This window comes from Engystomops pustulosus, chromosome 4 (genome assembly GCF_040894005.1).
Source record: "Engystomops pustulosus chromosome 4, aEngPut4.maternal, whole genome shotgun sequence".
In the NCBI taxonomy this organism is placed as follows: domain Eukaryota; kingdom Metazoa; phylum Chordata; class Amphibia; order Anura; family Leptodactylidae; genus Engystomops; species Engystomops pustulosus.
The window spans coordinates 10,633,313-10,654,796 of NC_092414.1; the positions used below are offsets into that span (position 1 = coordinate 10,633,313).

The 21,484-nt window shown below is 43.4% G+C and overlaps 2 protein-coding genes across 2 annotated transcripts in view; one reads left to right on the top strand and one right to left on the bottom strand.

Moving 5' to 3' along the window:
- Window positions 1-8,926, top strand: part of LOC140126036 (rho crystallin-like) — a 30,473-nt gene extending 21,547 nt beyond the window's left edge. The window contains exons 2-10 of the mRNA XM_072145093.1: window positions 1,815-2,005; window positions 2,214-2,381; window positions 2,800-2,916; window positions 3,009-3,086; window positions 4,085-4,207; window positions 5,349-5,458; window positions 5,533-5,698; window positions 8,615-8,697; window positions 8,790-8,926. Coding sequence (XP_072001194.1) covers window positions 1,815-2,005; window positions 2,214-2,381; window positions 2,800-2,916; window positions 3,009-3,086; window positions 4,085-4,207; window positions 5,349-5,458; window positions 5,533-5,698; window positions 8,615-8,697; window positions 8,790-8,832 — 1,079 coding nt within the window. The 3' untranslated portion in view covers window positions 8,833-8,926. The remainder of the gene's footprint in view (window positions 1-1,814; window positions 2,006-2,213; window positions 2,382-2,799; window positions 2,917-3,008; window positions 3,087-4,084; window positions 4,208-5,348; window positions 5,459-5,532; window positions 5,699-8,614; window positions 8,698-8,789) is intronic.
- A 113-nt stretch (window positions 8,927-9,039) lies between these two features.
- On the bottom strand, window positions 9,040-17,551 carry LOC140126040 (prostaglandin-E(2) 9-reductase-like). Its single transcript, XM_072145098.1, has 9 exons — window positions 17,432-17,551; window positions 15,016-15,183; window positions 14,822-14,938; window positions 13,653-13,730; window positions 13,390-13,512; window positions 10,498-10,607; window positions 10,113-10,278; window positions 9,726-9,808; window positions 9,040-9,521 (listed from the first exon to the last, which is right to left on the bottom strand). Exons 1-9 carry the CDS (start codon window positions 17,510-17,512, stop codon window positions 9,479-9,481), a joined length of 969 nt encoding a protein of 322 aa, XP_072001199.1. The 5' UTR covers window positions 17,513-17,551; the 3' UTR covers window positions 9,040-9,478.
- Between the last annotated feature and the right edge of the window lie 3,933 nt (window positions 17,552-21,484).

The window sequence follows — 21,484 nt, forward strand, 5'->3', positions numbered from 1 at the left end:
GATCCTGAGTTACATCCTGTATTATACCCCAGAGCTGCACTCACTATTCTGCTGCTGGTGCAGTCACTGTGTACATACATGACATTACTTATCCTGTACTGATCCTGAGTTACATCCTGTATTATACCCCAGAGCTGCACTCACTATTCTGCTGCTGGTGCAGTCACTGTGTACATACATGACATTACTTATCCTGTACTGATCCTGAGTTACATCCTGTATTATACCCCAGAGCTGCACTCACTATTCTGCTGTTGGTGCAGTCACTGTGTACATACATGACATTACTTATCCTGTACTAATCCTGAGTTACATCCTGTATTATACCCCAGAGCTGCACTCACTATTCTGCTGCTGGTGCAGTCACTGTGTACATACATGACATTACTTATCCTGTACTGATCCTGAGTTACATCCTGTATTATACCCCAGAGCTGCACTCACTATTCTGCTGCTGGTGCAGTCACTGTGTACATACATGACATTACTTATCCTGTACTGATCCTGAGTTATATCCTGTATTATACCGCAGAGCTGCACTCACTATTCTGCTGCTGGTGCAGTCACTGTGTACATACATGACATTACTTATCCTGTACTGATCCTGAGTTACATCCTGTATTATACTCCAGAGCTGCACTCACTATTCTGCTGCTGGTGCAGTCACTGTGTACATTCATGACATTACTTATCCTGTACTGATCCTGAGTTACATCCTGTATTATACTCCAGAGCTGCTTTCACTATTCTGCTGCTGGTGCAGTCACTGTGTACATACATGACATTACTTATCCTGTACTGATCCTGAGTTACATCCTGTATTATACCCCAGAGCTGCATTCACTATTCTGCTGCTGGTGCAGTCACTGTGTACATACAGGACATTACTTATCCTGTACTGATCCTGAGTTACATCCTGTATTATACTCCAGAGCTGCACTCACTATTCTGCTGCTGGTGCAGTCACTGTGTACATATATGACATTACTTATCCTGTACTGATCCTGAGTTACATCCTGTATTATACCCCAGAGCTGCACTCACTATTCTGCTGCTGGTGCAGTCACTGTGTACATACATGACATTACTTATCCTGTACTGATCCTGAGTTACATCCTGTATTATACCCCAGAGCTGCACTCACTATTCTGCCAGTGGTGTCACTTTGTACATACGTGACATTTTTAGTGAATGAATCTGATTGTTCTAGAACTATCCATGGAGGTGACATTGTTCGCTGACTCAGCAGAATGAATATTATTCTCCCTTACATCTTGTGGTCCGGACAGATTGTTCTTTGGTGTATACAGTGTCTCTCACTTTATGGTTTTATTAGTTACTTTGTATGTGCGTTCACTTTATCTTTAACTCTTAACTGTCCTGGATGACATTGATAGTTTATATTTCAGACCGTGAAGGGAGCTAAGCATTTGTCTTGCAAAATTAAAAGGATTTCTCCCTTAAATTACAGGTACTTAGGACCCCCATTCTCTAGATGGTAAGGGGTCCTAGTGACCAGTAATGTCCTTGTGGTCAGTAATGTAGATGTATAAGCCTGTAATCTGTGAGCGCCACCCAGTGGTCACCGCAGGTTCCTAGAATTTTAGCCCCATAGGGCAGCTGTTTATTTCTGAACCCCCTCTTCCCATACACCCCAAACTGCTGCCCCAGATCTGCCTCTATGTTTGTAGCTGGACCCAGTCTCACCAGAACCCAAAATAATTAACCCTGTCCATGCTGTGCAGCTCGTGAGTTTGCAGTTTTTAGTCAATGATTTTTTTTTCTCACTTTGCCCTCGGGCTCTGTTATCTCAGACAGGGTTAAGCTTGTCGGATGTGAATCCCCTCCCACAGCTGATAGTACAGGCGGCCGTCCCTTTAAATCCCGGAGAAGCTGCAAGGATCCCGTCACTGACAGCATGGCCCTGACCAAGGACACCCGCATCACCCTGAACGATGGCAACGCCATGCCCGTCATCGGGCTGGGCACCTACGCCTCCCCTGATGTAAGTCTCCAGTGTTTTGTTGCCTGAAAGTTCTGTTCCGTCAATAGATTGTAACTTTCTGAGTTCTGGTTGATGAATATAATTCCGGAGTTACAGTGAAGACTGACACATATAATGAAGTGTATTACTATATCAATACAAGGGTTACAAAGACAGATGAACACCGACCTTGGATTTATTTGGTAATTTCTTTCATTTTATGATTTAGGTCCCAAAAAGTCTTGGTGAAGAAGCCACCAAAATCGCCATTGACGTGGGCTACCGGCACATCGACTGCGCCTACATCTACGGAAACGAAGTTCAGATCGGCAACGCCATTCGGGCAAAGATCGCTGATGGCACGGTCAAGAGGGAGGACATATTCTATACGGGGAAGGTACGGGGGTTAATTTTTAGTAATTTTTTTTTTTTCATGATATTTCAGATTTGATATTTATAGTGGGGTTCTCCTTTTTTGACACGGAGCTCCGATTCCTTCTCATAAACAGAATTCTAAGTGGCGTTGGTCACCACCAGGGGGAGCTCAAGGGCTTACAGCATACAGTCTATATTTTGAAGTATATTTATGCAATTAGCTCCCTCTAGTGGTGGAAGGAGATTAAAAAAAAATGTAAAAAGTATAAATTTTCCTTCATTTTAGGCCACTCCCCTAAATAATTAATACAATTAGTGAATACCCCTGAACCCTTTAAATATTAATATTTTTATGAATTTACTAATTTGTGTTTTCAATCATTCATTAATCATCTTAAATAATTTTCCCCAAAAAATTTTAATTCTTAATTTTTTTTTAGTTGTGGTGCACGTTTTTCTCTCCGCGACTCGTCCGTAAAGGTCTAGAAAAGTCTCTTCAAGATCTTCAGCTGGATTATCTTGACCTATTTATTATGCACTGGCCCTTCTCCCTCAAGGTATAAAAATGAAATCAAAATTTTTTTTAAAAAACTGAAAAAAAATCTCTACTAAAGGAAAGTGAATAATCGGATGTCTTTGTGTTCTTAAGCCCGCAGGAGCCGAGGAACCCAGCAACCCAGACAAGCCCTTTGTGTACGATGATGTAGACTTCTGTGCTACTTGGGAGGTGCGTAACTGACAATTAAAGTAAATATTTAAAGGGGATGTATCATCAAGTGCCAAATTCTAAATGATGATTCCTAAAGTGCTGCTGATCAATTTGGTGTTTGTTTTTTCAAAATCGGTCCAGCCATTCAAAAGATATGGTCACAAGAAGTTTATATGGGAATTATCTCTTACTAGCCAAGGGGGGCAGTAGTCCGTTACATAGATCCGCCCACAGAGAAAAAGATACAGCCCCCTTTGGCTATAAATAGTACAAATCCTTACATTTCTACGGGCCATATCTTTTGAACGGATGGACGGATTTAGAAAAAACAAACGCCAAATTAGTCAGGGGCATGGCGGCATTCAGATGAGTTCAGCAGTTGTATATAGTGCCATGTCCCCTTTAAGTTAGATTTTATGAAGATAAAGAAAATCTGAGTTAGAGGAGTTGGAAACAAAGGTAATTTTTTTGAGGTGGTTATGAATTTGTGTATTTTTATTTTGGAACAGCGCCCCCTTTGGTACTGTGGCTATGTCTGGTACTGCGGCTTATTCACATTAATATGAATATATTATTACAAAGTGCACCAGTTAGTATTCACCAGAGTAGACGCCTTCTTGGAGCTATGTGGGACTCGTTCCCGGTCGAGTAGACGCCAGCATTCCTTGGTTATGTAGGAACAAGTATCAGTTATATAATATTTCTCTGCAGAACTGGCAGAGGTGCGGGCCAAGGTCGTAATTTTTTCTTTTGGGATTACATGAGGTCACCCAGTATCCACGTGCCCAGAAAATGTCCTTCATATGATATTACATTAACTTTATTTACTATATGTGAACTTCCAGCTATTTCAGTCCTTTACCCCCCGGTAGGAGCCTAATGACTTGTTATAGAGGTCACTGGATTATTGTATTGTCCCCTGCATAGATATAGATGCATATACTGTATAGTGGAGAACAGGAAGGATGTTACCCCGCATGTTACCCCACGTTCACCCCAATGTATCCTGACCGCAGGCTCTGGAGGCGTGTAAGGACGCAGGACTGGTGAAGTCCATCGGGGTGTCAAATTTTAACAAAAGGCAACTAGAACGTCTCCTCAGCAAACCAGGACTGAAGTACAAACCAGTGTGCAACCAGGTACGGCTGACACTTGGGGGACGGGGACACGCTGACACTTGGGGGGACAGGACAGGGATATGCTGACACTTGGGGGACAGGACAGGGACACGTTGACACTCGGGGGACAGGGCAGGGACACGCTGACACTTGGGGGACAGGACAGGGACACACTCACACTTGGGGGACAGGACAGGGACACGCTGACACTTGGGGGACAGGACAGGGACACGCTGACACTTGGGGGACAGGACAGGGACACACTGACACTTGGGGGACAGGACAGGGACACGCTGACACTTGGGGGGACAGGACAGGGACACTCACACTTGGGGGGACAGGACAGGGACACGCTGACACTTGGGGGACAGGACAGGGACACGCTGACACTTGGGGGACAGGATAGGGACACGCTGACACTTGGGGGACAGGGACACGCTGACACTTGGGGGACAGGACAGGGACACTCTAATACTTGGGGGGACAGGACAGGGACACGCTGACACTTGGGGGACAGGGACACGCTGACACTTGGGGGACACAGGACGTGGACACGCTGACACTTGTGGGACAGTCACACGCTGACACTTTGGGGACAGGACAGGGACACGCTGACACTTGGGGGGACAGGACAGGAACACACTGACACTTGGGGGACAGGGCAGGGACACGCTGACACTTGGGGGACAGGGACACGCTGACACTTGGGGGACACAGGACGTGGACACGCTGACACTTGTGGGACAGTCACACGCTGACACTTTGGGGACAGGACAGGGACACGCTGACACTTGGGGGGGACAGGACAGGAACACACTGACACTTGGGGGACAGGGCAGGGACACGCTGACACTTGGGGGACAGGACAGGGACACTCTAATACTTGGGGGACAGGACAGGGACACTTGGGGTGCAGGCCTGTACATACGGTGTGTCCCGTTCCCACTATATACCGAGCTGTTGCACTTGGGACTCTCTATACATTACACCTTCTATGTAACTTAATGATTAACCTCCACAATCTATTTGCTGTGCCTTCTCTTCATCTTAAAGGGACAGTCCACCGCCCCCTTCTGTCCTGGAATATTCCATCTATTGCTCTCTGCTATCTGCCCTTTCAATGTAGTTTTTCTCCAGTCCCTTACCTCTGGTCCCTCTGCAGGTGGAGTGCCATGTATACCTCAGTCAGGGGAAGCTGCAGGCGTATTGTAGCTCAAAGGATATTGTCCTGGTGGCCTACAGCGTCCTGGGGTCTCACAGGGACAAGAACTGGTAAGTACCCCGGCACACCGGTCATTGTTTCGCGTTGTGACATGTGACCTTACTAACCTGGCTGCCCTCTGTAGGGTGGACCTGAGCACTCCTGTTCTGCTTGAGGATCCAGTCCTGGCCGATGTGGCGGCGAATTACAACCGTTCTCCAGCGGAGGTCGCCATGCGGTTCGTCCTACAGAAGGGCATCGTGGTATTGGCCAAGAGTTTCTCAGCGGCCCGACTAAAGCAGAACCTCGGGGTAACTACAGCCTCCTATGTACTGGTTCTTATTATGGTTAAACTGGGTCAGCACCATCAACTCAGTATGGTTATTCAACAGGGTCAGTAGAGTAATCTCATTATCAGAACAGAGTCATCAGAGTCATCTCTTTATCATTAGAGAACAAGATCTGTAGAGTTACCGGGACAGGGTCAGTAGAGTTTTCTCATTATTGTGTAAGGGTCAGTAGATTCATGTCATCAACGTAACAGGGTCAGTGGAGTCATCTCATTACCGTGACGGGGTCAGTAGAGTCATCTCATTACCGTGACAGGGTCAGCAGAGTCATCTCATTACCGTGACAGGGTCAGCAGAGTCATCTCATTATCGTGACGGGGTCAGTAGAGTCATCTCATTACCGTGACAGGGTCAGCAGAGTCATCTCATTACCGTGACAGGGTCAGTAGAGTCATCTCATTACCGTGACAGGGTCAGCAGAGTCATCTCATTACCGTGACAGGGTCAGTACAGTCATCTCATTACCGGGACGGGGTCAGTAGAGTCATCTCATTACCGTGACGGGGTCAGTAGAGTCATCTCATTACCGTGACAGGGTCAGCAGAGTCATCTCATTACTGTGACTGGGTCAATAGATTCATCTCATTAACATGACACAGTCAGTAGAGTCATCTCATTACCGTGACAGGGTCAGTAGAGTCATCTCATTACCATGACAGGGTCAGTAGAGTCATCTCATTACCATGACAGGGTCAGTAGAGTCATCTCATTACCATGACAGGGTCAGTAGAGTCATCTCATTATTGTGACGGGGTCAGTAGTGTTGTCTCATTATTGTGACAGGGTCAGTAGAGTCATCTCATTGTCATGACAGTGCAGTAGAGTCATCTCATTACCGTGACAGGGTCAGTAGTGTCATCTCATTACCGTGACAGGGTCAGTAGTGTCATCTCATTACCGTGACAGGATCAGTAGAGTCATCTCATTACCGTGACAGGGTCAGTAGTGTCATCTCATTACCGTGACTGGGTCAGTACAGTCATCTCATTACCGGGACGGGGTCAGTAGAGTCATCTCATTACCGTGACAGGGTCAGTAGAGTCATCTCATTACCGTGACTGGGTCAGTAGTGTTGTCTCATTACCGGGACGGGGTCAGTAGAGTCATCTCATTACCGTGACAGGGTCAGTAGAGTCATCTCATTACCGTGACAGGGTCAATAGTGTCATCTCATTACCGTGACTGGGTCAGTAGTGTTGTCTCATTACCGTGACAGGGTCAGTAGAGTCATCTCATTACCGTGACTGGGTCAGTACAGTCATCTCATTACCGGGACGGGGTCAGTAGAGTCATCTCATTACCGTGACAGGGTCAGTAGAGTCATCTCATTACCGTGACTGGGTCAGTAGTGTTGTCTCATTACCGGGACGGGGTCAGTAGAGTCATCTCATTACCGTGACAGGGTCAGTAGAGTCATCTCATTACCGTGACAGGGTCAGTAGAGTCATCTCATTACCGTGACAGGGTCAATAGTGTCATCTCATTACCGTGACTGGGTCAGTAGTGTTGTCTCATTACCGTGACAGGGTCAGTAGAGTCATCTCATTACCGTGACTGGGTCAGTAGTGTTGTCTCATTACCGTGACAGGGTCAGTAGAGTCATCTCATTACCGTGACAGGATCAGTAGAGTCCACTCATTACCGTGACAGGGTCAGTAGAGTCATCTTATTATCGTGACAGGGTCAGTAGTGTCATCTCATTACCGTGACTGGGTCAGTAGTGTCATCTCATTACCGTGACAGGGTCAGTAGAGTCATCTCATTACCGTGACAGGATCAGTAGAGTCATCTCATTACCGTGACAGGGTCAGTAGAGTCATCTCATTACCGTGACAGGGTCAGTAGAGTCATCTCATTATCGTGACAGGGTCAGTAGTGTCATCTCATTACCGTGACAGGGTCAGTAGAGTCATCTCATTACCGTGACTGGGTCAGTAGTGTTGTCTCATTACCGTGACAGGGTCAGTAGAGTCATCTCATTACCGTGACAGGGTCAGTAGAGTCATCTCATTACCGTGACAGGATCAGTAGAGTCCACTCATTACCGTGACAGGATCAGTAGAGTCATCTCATTACCGTGACAGGGTCAGTAGAGTCGTCTCATTACCGTGACAGGGTCAGTAGTGTTGTCTCATTACCGTGACAGGGTCAGTAGTGTCGTCTCATTACCGTGACAGGGTCAGTAGTGTCATCTCATTATCGTGACAGGGTCAGTAGAGTCATCTCATTACCGTGTCAGGGTCAGTAGAGTCATCTCATTACTGTGTCAGGGTCAGTAGAGTCATCTCATTACCGTGTCAGGGTCAGTAGAGTTGTCTCATTACCGTGACAGGGTCAGTAGAGTCATCTCATTACCGTGACAGGGTCAGTAGAGTCATCTCATTACCGTGACAGGATCAGTAGAGTCCACTCATTACCGTGACAGGATCAGTAGAGTCATCTCATTACCGTGACAGGGTCAGTAGAGTCGTCTCATTACCGTGACAGGGTCAGTAGTGTTGTCTCATTACCGTGACAGGGTCAGTAGTGTCGTCTCATTACCGTGACAGGGTCAGTAGTGTCATCTCATTATCGTGACAGGGTCAGTAGAGTCATCTCATTACCGTGTCAGGGTCAGTAGAGTCATCTCATTACTGTGTCAGGGTCAGTAGAGTCATCTCATTACCGTGTCAGGGTCAGTAGAGTCATCTCATTACCGACTCGTTATCGTGATGGGTCGGTAGAGTCATCTCAATATCATTACAGAACAGGATGAGTATAGTCATCTCATTGGCCCAATTCACTGCAGTTGCCATCTCTAGGGAAGGTTTTAAAAATCAAAACTAAACCCCATCGACCTCCACGAGACGTAATAACCCGACATCTTCTCGTTGTCAGGTTTTCGATTTTGAGTTGACGCCCGAAGACATGAAAACTCTTGAGGAACTGGATAAAAACTTGCACTACGGCCCCTTCAAAGAGTAAGTAGGAGGAGCTTATTGCTGGTATGCTTATAATTGGAATATTAAGTAGTTTGATTTCCTATATTTTTTTTATTTTATTTTTTTTCCAGAATGAAGCAGCACCCAGAATACCCCTTCCATGATGAGTACTGAGGGGGACAGTTTCTGGACCTGGACAACTGCAGTATTAAATATTTTATATTTGATGTCAAATATGTAAAACGACCAATAAATTAAATGAAAAACACATAGGAAAAAAAAAATCATTTTTTAAAAGATTTTTTATTAGGAAGTGAAACGTTAGTACATTACATTACTGTGTATGGAATATCAGATTCTACTCTATTGTAAGTAATGTAAGTGTGACACCTGGTGGACACTACTGGTACTGCATCTCCCTATTGGCCGCTGTTGGGACAGTGACCTTTTACAGGACATCCCCTTTAAGTGGTTGATACTTTATCTATCAGCAATGGCTGTTTATGGTGATCAAGGACATAATATTCATATCGTTCATTATGATCCAAAAGTATTGGGTTAATATGAAATCCATAAGAAAGGGTTAATATCTAATATCCCTGCTGGTCTAGGGGTTCATTTATATATTTATACAGTAATACTATTGTATAGTCAATAGCTACATTTCTTTCTCATTCAAAGCCCGGAATCTACTAATCACATAAATTTCCGGTTATCTGTTGCTACCACTAGAGGGAGCCGACTACATGGATTTGTATACACATGTAATGGCTGCAAATCCCAGCCCACATTGATACTAATGACCTTTACAGCCTTCTCTTCAGTATTCGTCTGCGAAAGGAAACTTGGGGTGATCCTTCCACCTGCAAGACACAACCAAAAAAGTGCTCTCCAGATTATGGTTAACACAAGCCACCACTAGGGGGAGCTCCCACCAGATCAGGAATTACATACAATGGGCTCCCCCTAGTGGTGGCTACAGGTAAACAGAATTGTATCACCTAGCAAAGCAAGAGAAGACACCATTGTAGTCTATATCTAGGTAGGTACATCATTGGTGACCTCACCGTTTGGCCTGGACGTAGCGAAAGTTTCTGTTGAGGGCTTCAAGCTCTTTCATGTCTTCAGGTGATAGGAGAAAATCAAAGACCTGTGCACAAAAAAATGCTATGCTACATCGTTATATATACTTTATATACCATAGATAAATAAAATTCCATGTCGTGACAACCAGGGCATCACGATGGCCAATGATGACCCAAAATTCTAAGCTAATAGTGGAATATTTAAAGGTTGACAGATGCCACCACTAGGGGGAGCTGAACCCATAGAACACAATACAAGCTGTAGAAACCCATATGTAACATGCTCCTCTAGTGGTGGTTGAAGGAATTACAATTTAGAGGGGAAGGTGATATCCCAATTTTAGAATTTTTTGGCTTTCTCATCCATACCTCAATGTTTTCCTTGATTCTCTTGGGGTTGAAGCTCTTTGCCAGCACGACTACTCCGAGCTGTAGAAAGAATCTTATGGCCACCTGAGCCGGGGTCTTCTTGTGTCTTTTTGCGATGGTGACCAAAACAGGATCCTCAAGGACGACTGGAGAATTTTGATCGATCCTAAAATACAGATTTTTGGGATTTTTTTTTGGTTTCAGTTTTTTTTGTAAATAAAAACATTCTATGAAATATACTTCCGAGTTGGGGGTGTAGACTTTTCTAACTAAGGTTATCGGGTATCTATGTAGGTATATTTATCACCATGAGGACACACGACCCTGATCTGTCTCCATAAATGTCCATAGTAACGTATAGATCTGAGGTTTGGTCAGGATTTACCAGTTTTCATCTCGGCTGGACCCCAGGACGCTATAACCAACAAGGACGATTCCTTCAGATTTGCAGAAGTCCCGAAGCTTTCTTTGGTTCAGATAGATATGGCATTCCACCTGTAGGGGGCAGAAAGGCCCTAGTGAATTCACTTAAGGTTGTTGTCCTGAGTACGAAATATCTCCTAGCTGATCGGTGAGGGTCCAACTGCTGGGACGCCAACCAATCAGCCATCTCCTACCCTGTGTATAGGTAGAAAACTGCTCTATGGCTCAATTGTGAGACTGCTGATTACCATGTATGTTGTCCTGTATGTTGTTGATATGTCAGCGTCAACTATGTTGTCATATATTTTCCTGTCAGCCTGTTCATGGAGACCTTGTATGTTGTCACCGTGTATGATCCTGTCAGTGTCTTCATGGAGACCTTGTATGTTGTGGTCATGTATTTTCCTGTCAGCGTCTTCATGGAGACCTCGTATGTTGTGGTCATGTATTTTCCTGTCAGCGTCTTCATGGAGACCTCGTATGTTGTTGTCATGTATTTTCCTGCCAGCGTCTTCATGGAGACCTTGTATGTTGTCACCATGCATTATACTGTCAGCATCTTCATGGAGACCTTGTATGTTGTCACCATGTATTTTCCTGTCAGCGTCTTCATGGAGACCTTGTATGTTGTCACCATGTATTATCCTGTCAGCGTCTTCATGGAGACATCGTATGTTGTCATGTATTATCCTGTCAGCGTCTTCATGGAGACATCGTATGTTGTTGTCATATATTTTCCTGTCAGCATCTTCTTGGAGACCTTGTATGTTGTTGTCATCTATTTTCTTGTCAGCGTCTTCATGGAGACCTTGTATGTTGTCACCCTGTATTATCTTGTCAGCATCTTCATGGAGACCTTGTATGTTGTGGTCATGTATTTTCCTGTCAGCGTCTTCATGGAGACCTTGTATGTTGTTGTCATGTATTTTCCTGTCAGCGTCTTCATGGAGACCTTGTATGTTGTTGTCATGTATTTTCCTGTCAACGTCTTCATGGAGACCTCGTATGTTGTTGTCATGTATTTTCCTATCAGCATCTTTATGGAGACCTCGTATGTTGTTGTCATGTATTTTCCTGTCAGCGTCTTCATGGAGACCTTGTATGTTGTTGTCATGTATTTTCCTGTCAACGTCTTCATGGAGACCTCATATGTTGTTGTCATGTATTTTCCTGTCAGCATCTTCATGGAGACCTCGTATGTTGTTGTCATGTATTTTCCTATCAGCATCTTTATGGAGACCTCGTATGTTGTTGTCATGTATTTTCCTGTCAGCATCTTCATGAAGACCTTGTATGTTGTTGTCATGTATTTTCCTGTCAGCGTCTTCATGGAGACCTCGTATGTTGTTGTCATGTATTTTCCTATCAGCATCTTTATGGAGACCTCGTATGTTGTTGTCATGTATTTTCCTGTCAGCATCTTCATGGAGACCTTGTATGTTGTCACCATGTATTATCCTGTCAATGTCTTCATGGAGACCTCGTACGTTGTTGTCATGTATTTTCCTGTCAGCGTCTTCATGGAGACCTCGTATGTTGTTGTCATGTATTTTCCTATCAGCATCTTTATGGAGACCTTGTATGTTGTCACCATGTATTATCCTGTCAATGTCTTCATGGAGACCTCGTACGTTGTTGTCATGTATTTTCCTGTCGGTGTCTTCATGGAGACCTTGTATGTTGTCGTCATGTATTTTCCTGTCGGCGTCTTCATGGAGACCTCGTATGTTGTCACCATGTATTTTCCTGTCAGCGTCTTCATGGAGACCTTGTATGTTGTCACCATGTATTTTCCTGTCAGCGTCTTCATGGAGACCTCGTATGTTGTTGTCATGTATTTTCCTATCAGCATCTTTATAGAGACCTTGTATGTTGTCACCCTGTATTATTCTGTCAATGTCTTCATGGAGACCTCGTATGTTGCTGTCATGTATTTTCCTGTCAGCGTCTTCATGGAGACCTCGTATGTTGTTGTCCTGTATTTTCCTATCAGCATCTTCATGGAGACCTTGTATGTTGTCACCATGTATTATCCTGTCAATGTCTTCATGGAGACCTCGTACGTTGTTGTCATGTATTTTCCTGTCGGTGTCTTCATGGAGAACTTGTATGTTGTCGTCATGTATTTTCCTGTCGGCGTCTTCATGGAGACCTCGTATGTTGTCACCATGTATTTTCCTGTCAGCGTCTTCATGGAGACCTTGTATGTTGTCACCATGTATTTTCCTGTCAGCGTCTTCATGGAGACCTCGTATGTTGTTGTCATGTATTTTCCTATCAGCATCTTTATAGAGACCTTGTATGTTGTCACCCTGTATTATTCTGTCAATGTCTTCATGGAGACCTCGTATGTTGCTGTCATGTATTTTCCTGTCAGCGTCTTCATGGAGACCTCATATGTTGTTGTCCTGTATTTTCCTGTCAGCGTCTTCATGGAGACCTCGTATGTTGTTGTCATGTATTTTCCTGTCAGCGTCTTCATGGAGACCTCGTATGTTGTTGTCATGTATTTTCCTGTCAGCGTCTTCATGGAGACATCGTATGTTGTATTGCATGTTGTTGTCATGTACTTTCCTCTGTGTCTTCATGGAAACCTTGTATATTGTGTCACATATTATTGTGTCACGTATGTTGTCGTCATGTATTTTCAGTCAGTGTTGTCATGGAGAACTAGTATGTTTGTATGACGTGTTTTCCAGTACTGTCGGTCAGGCTTTGGGCCTAGACTGTCAAGTAAGCATATTTCAGCCTAGCATTAAGTTATTCTGATCTAGTTTTCACATTTTTTCACTGACTTTTCTTTGTTAAATTTCTTTTTATCCACCTATGAAAGTCTCCATCTCGTCCAGTTTACCTGGTTACACACCGGCTTGTACTTCAGTCCCGGTTTATTAAGAATGAGCTCAATCTGTCTACGATTAAAGTTGGAAACCCCAATAGACTTGACCAGTCCAGCGTCCTTACACCTCTCCATGGCCTGGAAATGGGAGAGCAAAAATCTTTTCTAGTTATTTAAAGGGATTGTCCACTTTGTCAGAAGGTTTCTCAGATGTTAAAGGGGATTTCCCATCTAATGTATTTATGACTTGTCCAAAAGATACAACGCTGTAAACTTACCTCCCACGTGTCTCGTATGTCTGTGTTGTAGAAAATAAGTTGGCCATTTTCATCGACGGGAAATGGATCATCCCCGGGCTACAAAGAAAGAACAGACGGTAACATCCTGGGGATTTAGGATGTGGTTTTCCTTTTTTGTATATATTAACCCCACACACACCAGGAACCCAAATGCCAATGTGTCCCCATAAGCAATATTAGAGTCCATTGCCTTCACCTTTATGATTTGTGATTTATTTGGACCACCCATGGCACATACGCCCCAGGGGGGGGGTCATAACATTTCCTTCCCCACCTTAGAATAGGAGAATTTTGAGAAATTTTAATGTTTTGTAGGAAAGAGTTGGAAACCTGAACACTTTTTGGACATGGTTGGGTGGTCCTAATTGTTGATTTGTGCCCTAAGAAAACTTTAGGGTCATTTATGGTCCTTAAAGGAAACCTCTCCCTCAAGTATACAATTTTCTAGGATTCCCTATTTCATGTGAAATCTCACCCGTTTTACTCATGTGACAACGAGTAGAGAAGAGTCATTTTTTAGAGATGAGCCAAGTTACTGGCTGCAGGGGAAACATCCCTACTTTCCGTGCTATAGCATCTAGAAACAAGGTGGTGGTGTCATCATAAAGTTAAGAATCTTGTCTTTCAGATAACATCAGGCTTGTGAGAAATTAACTGGAGCGTTAAAAAAAGGTGAGACATTTTTATCTGCAGCTCACATTCCCAAATATTTCTTTGTATCTCCAGTTCTGTAGCTCTCAGAACCACAAGCCTGATGTGCTTTGAAAGATGATATTCTTATCTTTAATATGACACCAGCATAGAATCTAAAGTGACCCTGCCCCTGCAGCCTCTAAATTTGACTCATCTCATTGTCACATTACTTTTTATAGGTAAATGGTTGAGATTTCACATTGTAGAAAGGACTTTTGATACCCGATCTGAGGGGCTACTAGTTTAATGGGGTACAATCTGTTGACAGATCCCTTTAAGTGCTCCATGAGCTGGCTACTAATGCACTGGGAGGTAAGTATATAGACATTATGTAATATGAGTGGAACTTGTCTTTCATTTCTAAACTGGGGGTCATCGAGAGGTTATAGGGGTCATCAAGGGGTTATTCCTTAAAGGGCTAATAATTTGGGATATACTGTAATCCATATTAACACCTTCATTTCCAGAGGAGTGTGAATAATGAACAGGTCCACGAATTCCAGTTGTAGGTTGCGCAGAGACCTTTCCAGGGCTGGACGGACAAGATCAGGGGTCTGGTAGGTGCACCAGAGCTGAGGGACCAAGGAAAATGTATCAGGCATCTATGAGCACCATAGAAGATGATGAGATGTCTACGCTACGTACTTACCTTCCCCGTGTAGAACAAATCTTCTCTCCTCATGGTCCCATCAGCGAGTTTCTCACGGATCGCTCGGCCAACATCCGCCTCGTTCCCGTAAACGTGGGCGCAGTCAATGTGCTGGTAGCCGACCTCAATAGCCACTTTGGTCGCCTCCTCGGCCAGAGTCTTAGGAAACTCGATTTAGAAATAAACCAAAAAATTACAAAAAGTCCAGATTATCAAATGTTACAGATTATTGATTAACCCTTACAGCATCTATGGCATCTTGAAACAAGGTTCTGGTGTCATCATAAAGTTAAGAATGTCGTCTTTCAGATCACACCAGGCTTGTAGGAATTTAACTAGAGACACAGTTAAAAAAAAGGTGAGACATTTTTATTCCCAAATATGTCTCAAACTGCCGGTAGCTCTCAGAGCCCGTTTTAATTTTTGCGTTACTGTTTTTTACCCCTCTCCTTCCAGAAGTGATAAGTTTTTTATTTTTCCACTAACAGTGATGTACATGGGCGTGATACCTGCAGGAGAAATTGTTCTTTTTAGTGGCGCCACTTAATATGCCATGTACTGGAAAGCTGGAAAAAAAATTTTAAATTTTAAATTTGTGGCGTTTTTTTGTGGGCCCTGTTTTTATGGCTTTCATTCTGTGCTCCAAATGACACCTCCTCTTTATTATTTGGGGCAGTACGGTCACAGGGAGACCAAATTTGTGAAAGTTTTAAGAGGTTTTAGTAGATTTTTTTTTTTAAAAATACATTTTTTGTACAAAAAAAAATTACCATTTTGCCAAATGCTGCGGCCAATAACTTTTCCGCACTTTGGTGGACGGACCTGTGTAAGGTGTCATTTTTTTACAGGATATGCCGGCGTTTTGATTCATATCAAATTGGGACCTATATGACCGTTTGATCATTTTTTATTCAAATTTATATGGATGGAAAAATTGTGAAAAAGTGGCGATTCGGACATTTGGCGCTATTTTCCATTACAGTTTTAACAGCCGTAAATAAACTTTTTAAAATTTTGATAGAACGGACATTTTGGTTTTTTTTTAATTTATGATTTTTACTATTTTTTTTAATTTTTATATGTGTTGTAGGGAAAGAGGGGGTAATTTAAACTTTTCCTTTTTTAAATTTTGTAAAATATTTTTTATTACGGTAGTTTTTTTTACTAATATTTTAGACCCTCTAGGGTGCTTTAACCCTGCAGGGCCTGATTGCTCATACTATCTTATGCAATGCTGGTGTATTGCAGTATATAGCAATTTTACTAACCTGCCATCAGCAGGCTACTAGAGATCACTATCCATGGCAGTTTTACGAGTCTCTACGAGACTGTAGGCTGCCATGTCCACCAATTGCCACCCTCTGAGGACGTTTCAGAGGGCGCTGACCAGCCATCCAAGATGGCGGCGCCCACCTGCAGCTTTGTTATGTGCTGCGGTTGGGTTCGACCAGGGCACTTCACAGGTTAACTGCCTGATTGGTGCTACCAACAACTGTGGCAGTCACAGGCAGGTGTCAGCTGTATTATACATCTGACACCCTCTATATGGAGAGAGTTTAGCCCATACAGCCCCCAGCAGCACCAGGGCGTAATAGTACACCCTGGTGCGCGAAGGGGTTAATGTGTCACATGATCTCAGTGCAGATCTGGTCACCACAAGATTGTTGAGTTGTACATTTAGACCTGCTTTCAGCTGATCTAAACTGTGCCACAATGGCCACACCCCCTTTCCCGGAGACCACACCCCATTTCTCAAATCCACGCCCCCTTTGTCGGACGAGTCGGAAAATGGTCAAAAAAATGGCTTAAAAGTCGTCATAAATGTGTCGTAAAGCAGTTTAGAGCAAAACCGTAATTGTTTGGCAGATGAGCAATAAAGATTTCCCCCTTGTGTTTTCTTCTAATATATATTAATCCTTATTCCCAAAGTTTACTTAAATTGTAATGATTTATTCTGGTAGTAAAAAAAAAAAAATCTACAAAAAATAAAATCTGTGTTTTGAAAAACACTGCAATGTTAACATATTTTAGCTTATTTTGTAAAATTTACAAAAGAATTTTACATTTTATATGCAATTTTTTCAAAGTGGGAAAATCAGAAGAAATTTTTTTTGTGTGTGTGGTTTCGAGAATAGGTTTTTTTTGGCGCCTTTTAATTTAGAAAAAATTATTTTCTTCTTTTAAGTTGACTATTTAGTAATAATAATAATAATAGTAATAATAATAATAATAATTATAATAATAGTAATAATAATAATAGTAATAGTAATAATAGTAATAGTAATAATAATAGTAATAATAATAATAGTAATAATGGTAATAGTAATAGTAATAATTATAATAATAAAAGTAATAATAGTAATAGTAATAATAATAATAATAATAATAATAGTATAATAATACTAAAAACACTCACTTTTTCTGGAGCATAAGTGCCAAACCCAATGACGGGAATTCTGTGTCCATCATTCAGGACAATGTGGGTCTGTAGATCCATCTTTCTTGTATCTTCTCAGAGATGTGAGTGTCCTTGGTAAGTTACTGACTTATTATCAAGTAATGAAAGCCCCCTCCTCCCCCCCCCCACTCGCCTCCTCAGAAATACAAAAAAAAAGTGTATGTTTTTGTGACCTTTGGTGGCAAATAACTTTTCTTACTTCTTAAAGTGAATCTATTTCTAGAATTTTTGCGTCTAATAAAAATATTTGTTATAGACATTAAGGTTTGGCAATTTTGTTTTCAGACATTACAAGTTTTTTTTTCATTTATTTTAACTATTTTTAATTAAATTTGGATTATCTTACATGTGGGCAACATTGATTGTTGTGACTATGACACCAAATTCCATTTCGTTGTACTGTTAAATATGTATTTTTGTTCGACGACTTGCATTATGTAATTTCCCGTTGGGGATAAAAAGTTTTTTGAAGTGTATTGTAAGTTAAAAACTGGTAGGGCTCACACATTTTTTGTTGTTACTTTATGGACATGTTTTGTTTCCATCACTGCCCGATCCTGTACTACATTGTACTTCCAGGCCCTTCTTCAGCCAATCACTGACCATATTGGTGAGTCAGTACTGTCACTGATTGGCCTTTGTCAGGCCCTTCAACAAAAATCGGAACCCTGAACCCAACACCAAACACCCTGGTTCTGGGGAAGTGGACCCACTGGACCACCGCAGATGATGACATAAGCCGACACCTAGGACTAGAATCTAAGTGGCACCCGGTTTTCACCAGAGCCCGCCACAAAGCGGGTTGGACTTGCTGCGGCGAGGTACTACCAGGTCATTCCACAGGTGGCAGCCAAGGCGAGGTACAGAGACGTTGAGCAGAATCGTAGTCGGGGACAGGCAGAGGTCAAGACAGGAAGCACGGGATTAGAATCGGGGGCATAGAAAGAGGTCAAGGCAGGCAGTGGAGGAGCGTAGTCAGGAATAGAACCGGGGTCACAACAGGAAATCACAATAACAGCAAAGGGCATGGAACAAAGCTTTCTCGCACAAAGATCCGGCAGGGGACACAGAAAGAGGCTGGAATTTAAATAGAACGGCCGGCCAGCGCCAATTATCGGCGCACTGGCCCTTTAAATTTCAGGAAGGTAAGCGAGCCATCGGGGGACCAGAGCAGCAGAGAGGGTCACAGGTGCGCCTGCGACCCCGGAGGTTGGCCGAAGAAGCACCCGTGACAGGTGTATCAATGGGCCACTCCCACTTTGAAAGCACCAATAGAAGTGACTTTTCATATTCCTCCAATAAATAAAACAATATTTTGCTTTGTTCAGGAATGACTCCTGGAAAAACTCCACCTAAAGGATTTTTTTGGTCATGGCCAACAGTGGTTGGGGTCCTGCTACCCCAACCACAGGTCCTAGACCTCCTCCCTAGTCCAACAGTCTGACTTTTCTTGGAAAATACCCAAAAGTTTAGGATTCCACAAAATCCCAGATGGTGGAGAAATCTGCGTAAAATCTTTGTACGGAATCACATCTCATCACCAATTAGAAATCGAAAATCTAAGACCCTTTCAGTCTCCTCCAATTCTATATATCATCTTGATTTCTAAAAGTAACATAAATTGAGTATGAAGCAAAAAGAACCAAAATCAGAAGAATCTTTATATTTGAATACAGCTCAATTGTTATTTTGGTTTTCTGATATTTTCACTTGAAGTTTTCGCATTTCACGGACGGACTTGAATATTGTATCCATATTATCTCCAAACAAACACAAACAATAGGTTCTTTGTTCCCATTGGAATGTGTGTTATTTCAACTTCCCTGAGCCAAATGTGTAACATTGCTAAATATTATTAACTGTTAATGTTATTTAGGGCACATTAAGACTTAAAGGGGAAGATTAAAATAATATGTTCTAACCCTGGTGTCTTTGTCTACACCTTTTGGTGGACTTGGAGTGATGTCAGCCATGTAACCTCAATAGTCAGTGGCCTCAGTTTTACATGATGGGAACTGTGACATCACTGCTAAATATCACTGTTCAAGCTCTTGTGACCACCACGGGCCACTTATCGACACTACCTGGTCTGGTCTAAAGTGCCTTCGTCCATGCAGTGGGAAAGTATAAATGGAACAGGATGCGTACATGTAATGCAGGATCGCGGAATGGAAAGTTGACATAGACAGAGAAAGTGACCCCTTAAGCTAAACTCCCTTTTCCAGCTGTCCCTGCCTGATTGCCTCGCCAACTCTCAGGGGACAACTAGTCTATGTTCCCTTTCTGCACCAAATTTCAAGACAAAGACAAGATAATACAAGCAAATAAGAATTGTCATCAGGGCTGGGACAGAACCAAGAGGACAAAGGGAGTACAAAATCACAAGGCAAAAGGATAGTCTGAATATAAGCAAAGGTTCAAAAGACCTGCATACAGAGAGCAGCGTAAAAGGATAACTGGAAGATTATCAAGGGCTGATACAATAACTTAGGGCAGGCAGAGCTCTTCTGTCCAGGTACGGGGAAATGATTGGAACAGAACTCCGAAATTCAGACAAAATTGGAAGTAATGATGGAGGAAGAGTATGCAGTGTTGGGGAAATTCATTCAAGACTGTCAGAGAAAGGAACAAACACAATCCAAACCACAGCATGAACGGACTGACATATCAGCGCATCCTCTGCCGTACCTTGTGGATAGATTGATGACATGGGCACATGTACAGATGTACCCCCCTTTTATGAGGGGTGACTGGACCCTCATTAGTCCTACTATTTTTGAAGGGATTCTGGTGATGGTACAACCTGGGGGCATAGAGCATGAAGGTCCTTGCCAGTGACCCAGGTCTGCTCCTCAGGACCATACCTCTTCCAGTAGAAGGCGGTCTTGGCTAACGATCAGGCTAGCCAACAGATATTTGGTACCAGCAATACCACAGTGTCCTACTAGTATAGAACAATGTATTTCTTCTTGCACTCGTAGGTGGAGATTAGAAGGTACAAACAATTGTTACTAGGTGTTAGATCTTGGGATTTAGCAATTGAAGTGGAAAGATCATGACCAACAAAGACCACCACAACTCCGGGGGGGAAGATTTTTCAGAAGCAACCTCCAATTGGTTTTTATGATCAGCAATCACCAGGATTTGGAAGTGTCTCCATTGCTCAAATGCCTATTCAGCATTCAGAGGGGTTGGACTTCCTTGAGAAGAAGAGATTCTGGACGAAGAGACAAAACGGCTTCCACCCCTACCCAAGAGACAAAATGGCTTCCACCCCTACCCAAGAGACAAAATGGCTTCCACCCCTACCCAAGAGACAAAATGGCTTCCACCCCTACCCAAGAGACAAGACGGCTTCCACCCCTACCGAAGAGGCAAAACAGCTTCCACCCCTACTGAAGAGACAAAATGGCTTCCACCTCTCCCCAAGAGACAAAACGGCTTCCACCCCTACCGAAGAGGCAAAACGGCTCCACCTCTACCCAAGAGACAAAACGGCTTCCACCCCTACCCAAGAGGCAAAACGGCTTCCACCCCTACCGAAGAGACAAAACGACTTCCACCCCTACCCAAAAGGCAAATCGGCTTCCACCCCTACCCAAGAGACAAAACGGCTTCCACCCCTACCCAAGAGACAAAACGGCTTCCACCCCTACCCAAGAGACAAAACGGCTTCCACCCCTACCCAAGAGACAAAACGGCTTCCACCCCTACCCAAGAGACAAAACGGCTTCCACCCCTACCCAAGAGGCAAAACGGCTTCCACCCCTACCCAAGAGACAAAACGGCTTCCACCCCTACCCAAGAGACAAAATGGCTTCCACCCCTACCGAAGAGGCAAAACAGCTTCCACCCCTACTGAAGAGACAAAATGGCTTCCAACCCTACCGAAGAGGCAAAACGGCTTGCACCCCTACCCAAGAGGCAAAACGGCTTCCACCCCTACCCAAGAGACAAAATGGCTTCCACCCCTACCCAAGAGGCAAAACGGCTTCCACCCCTACCCAAGAG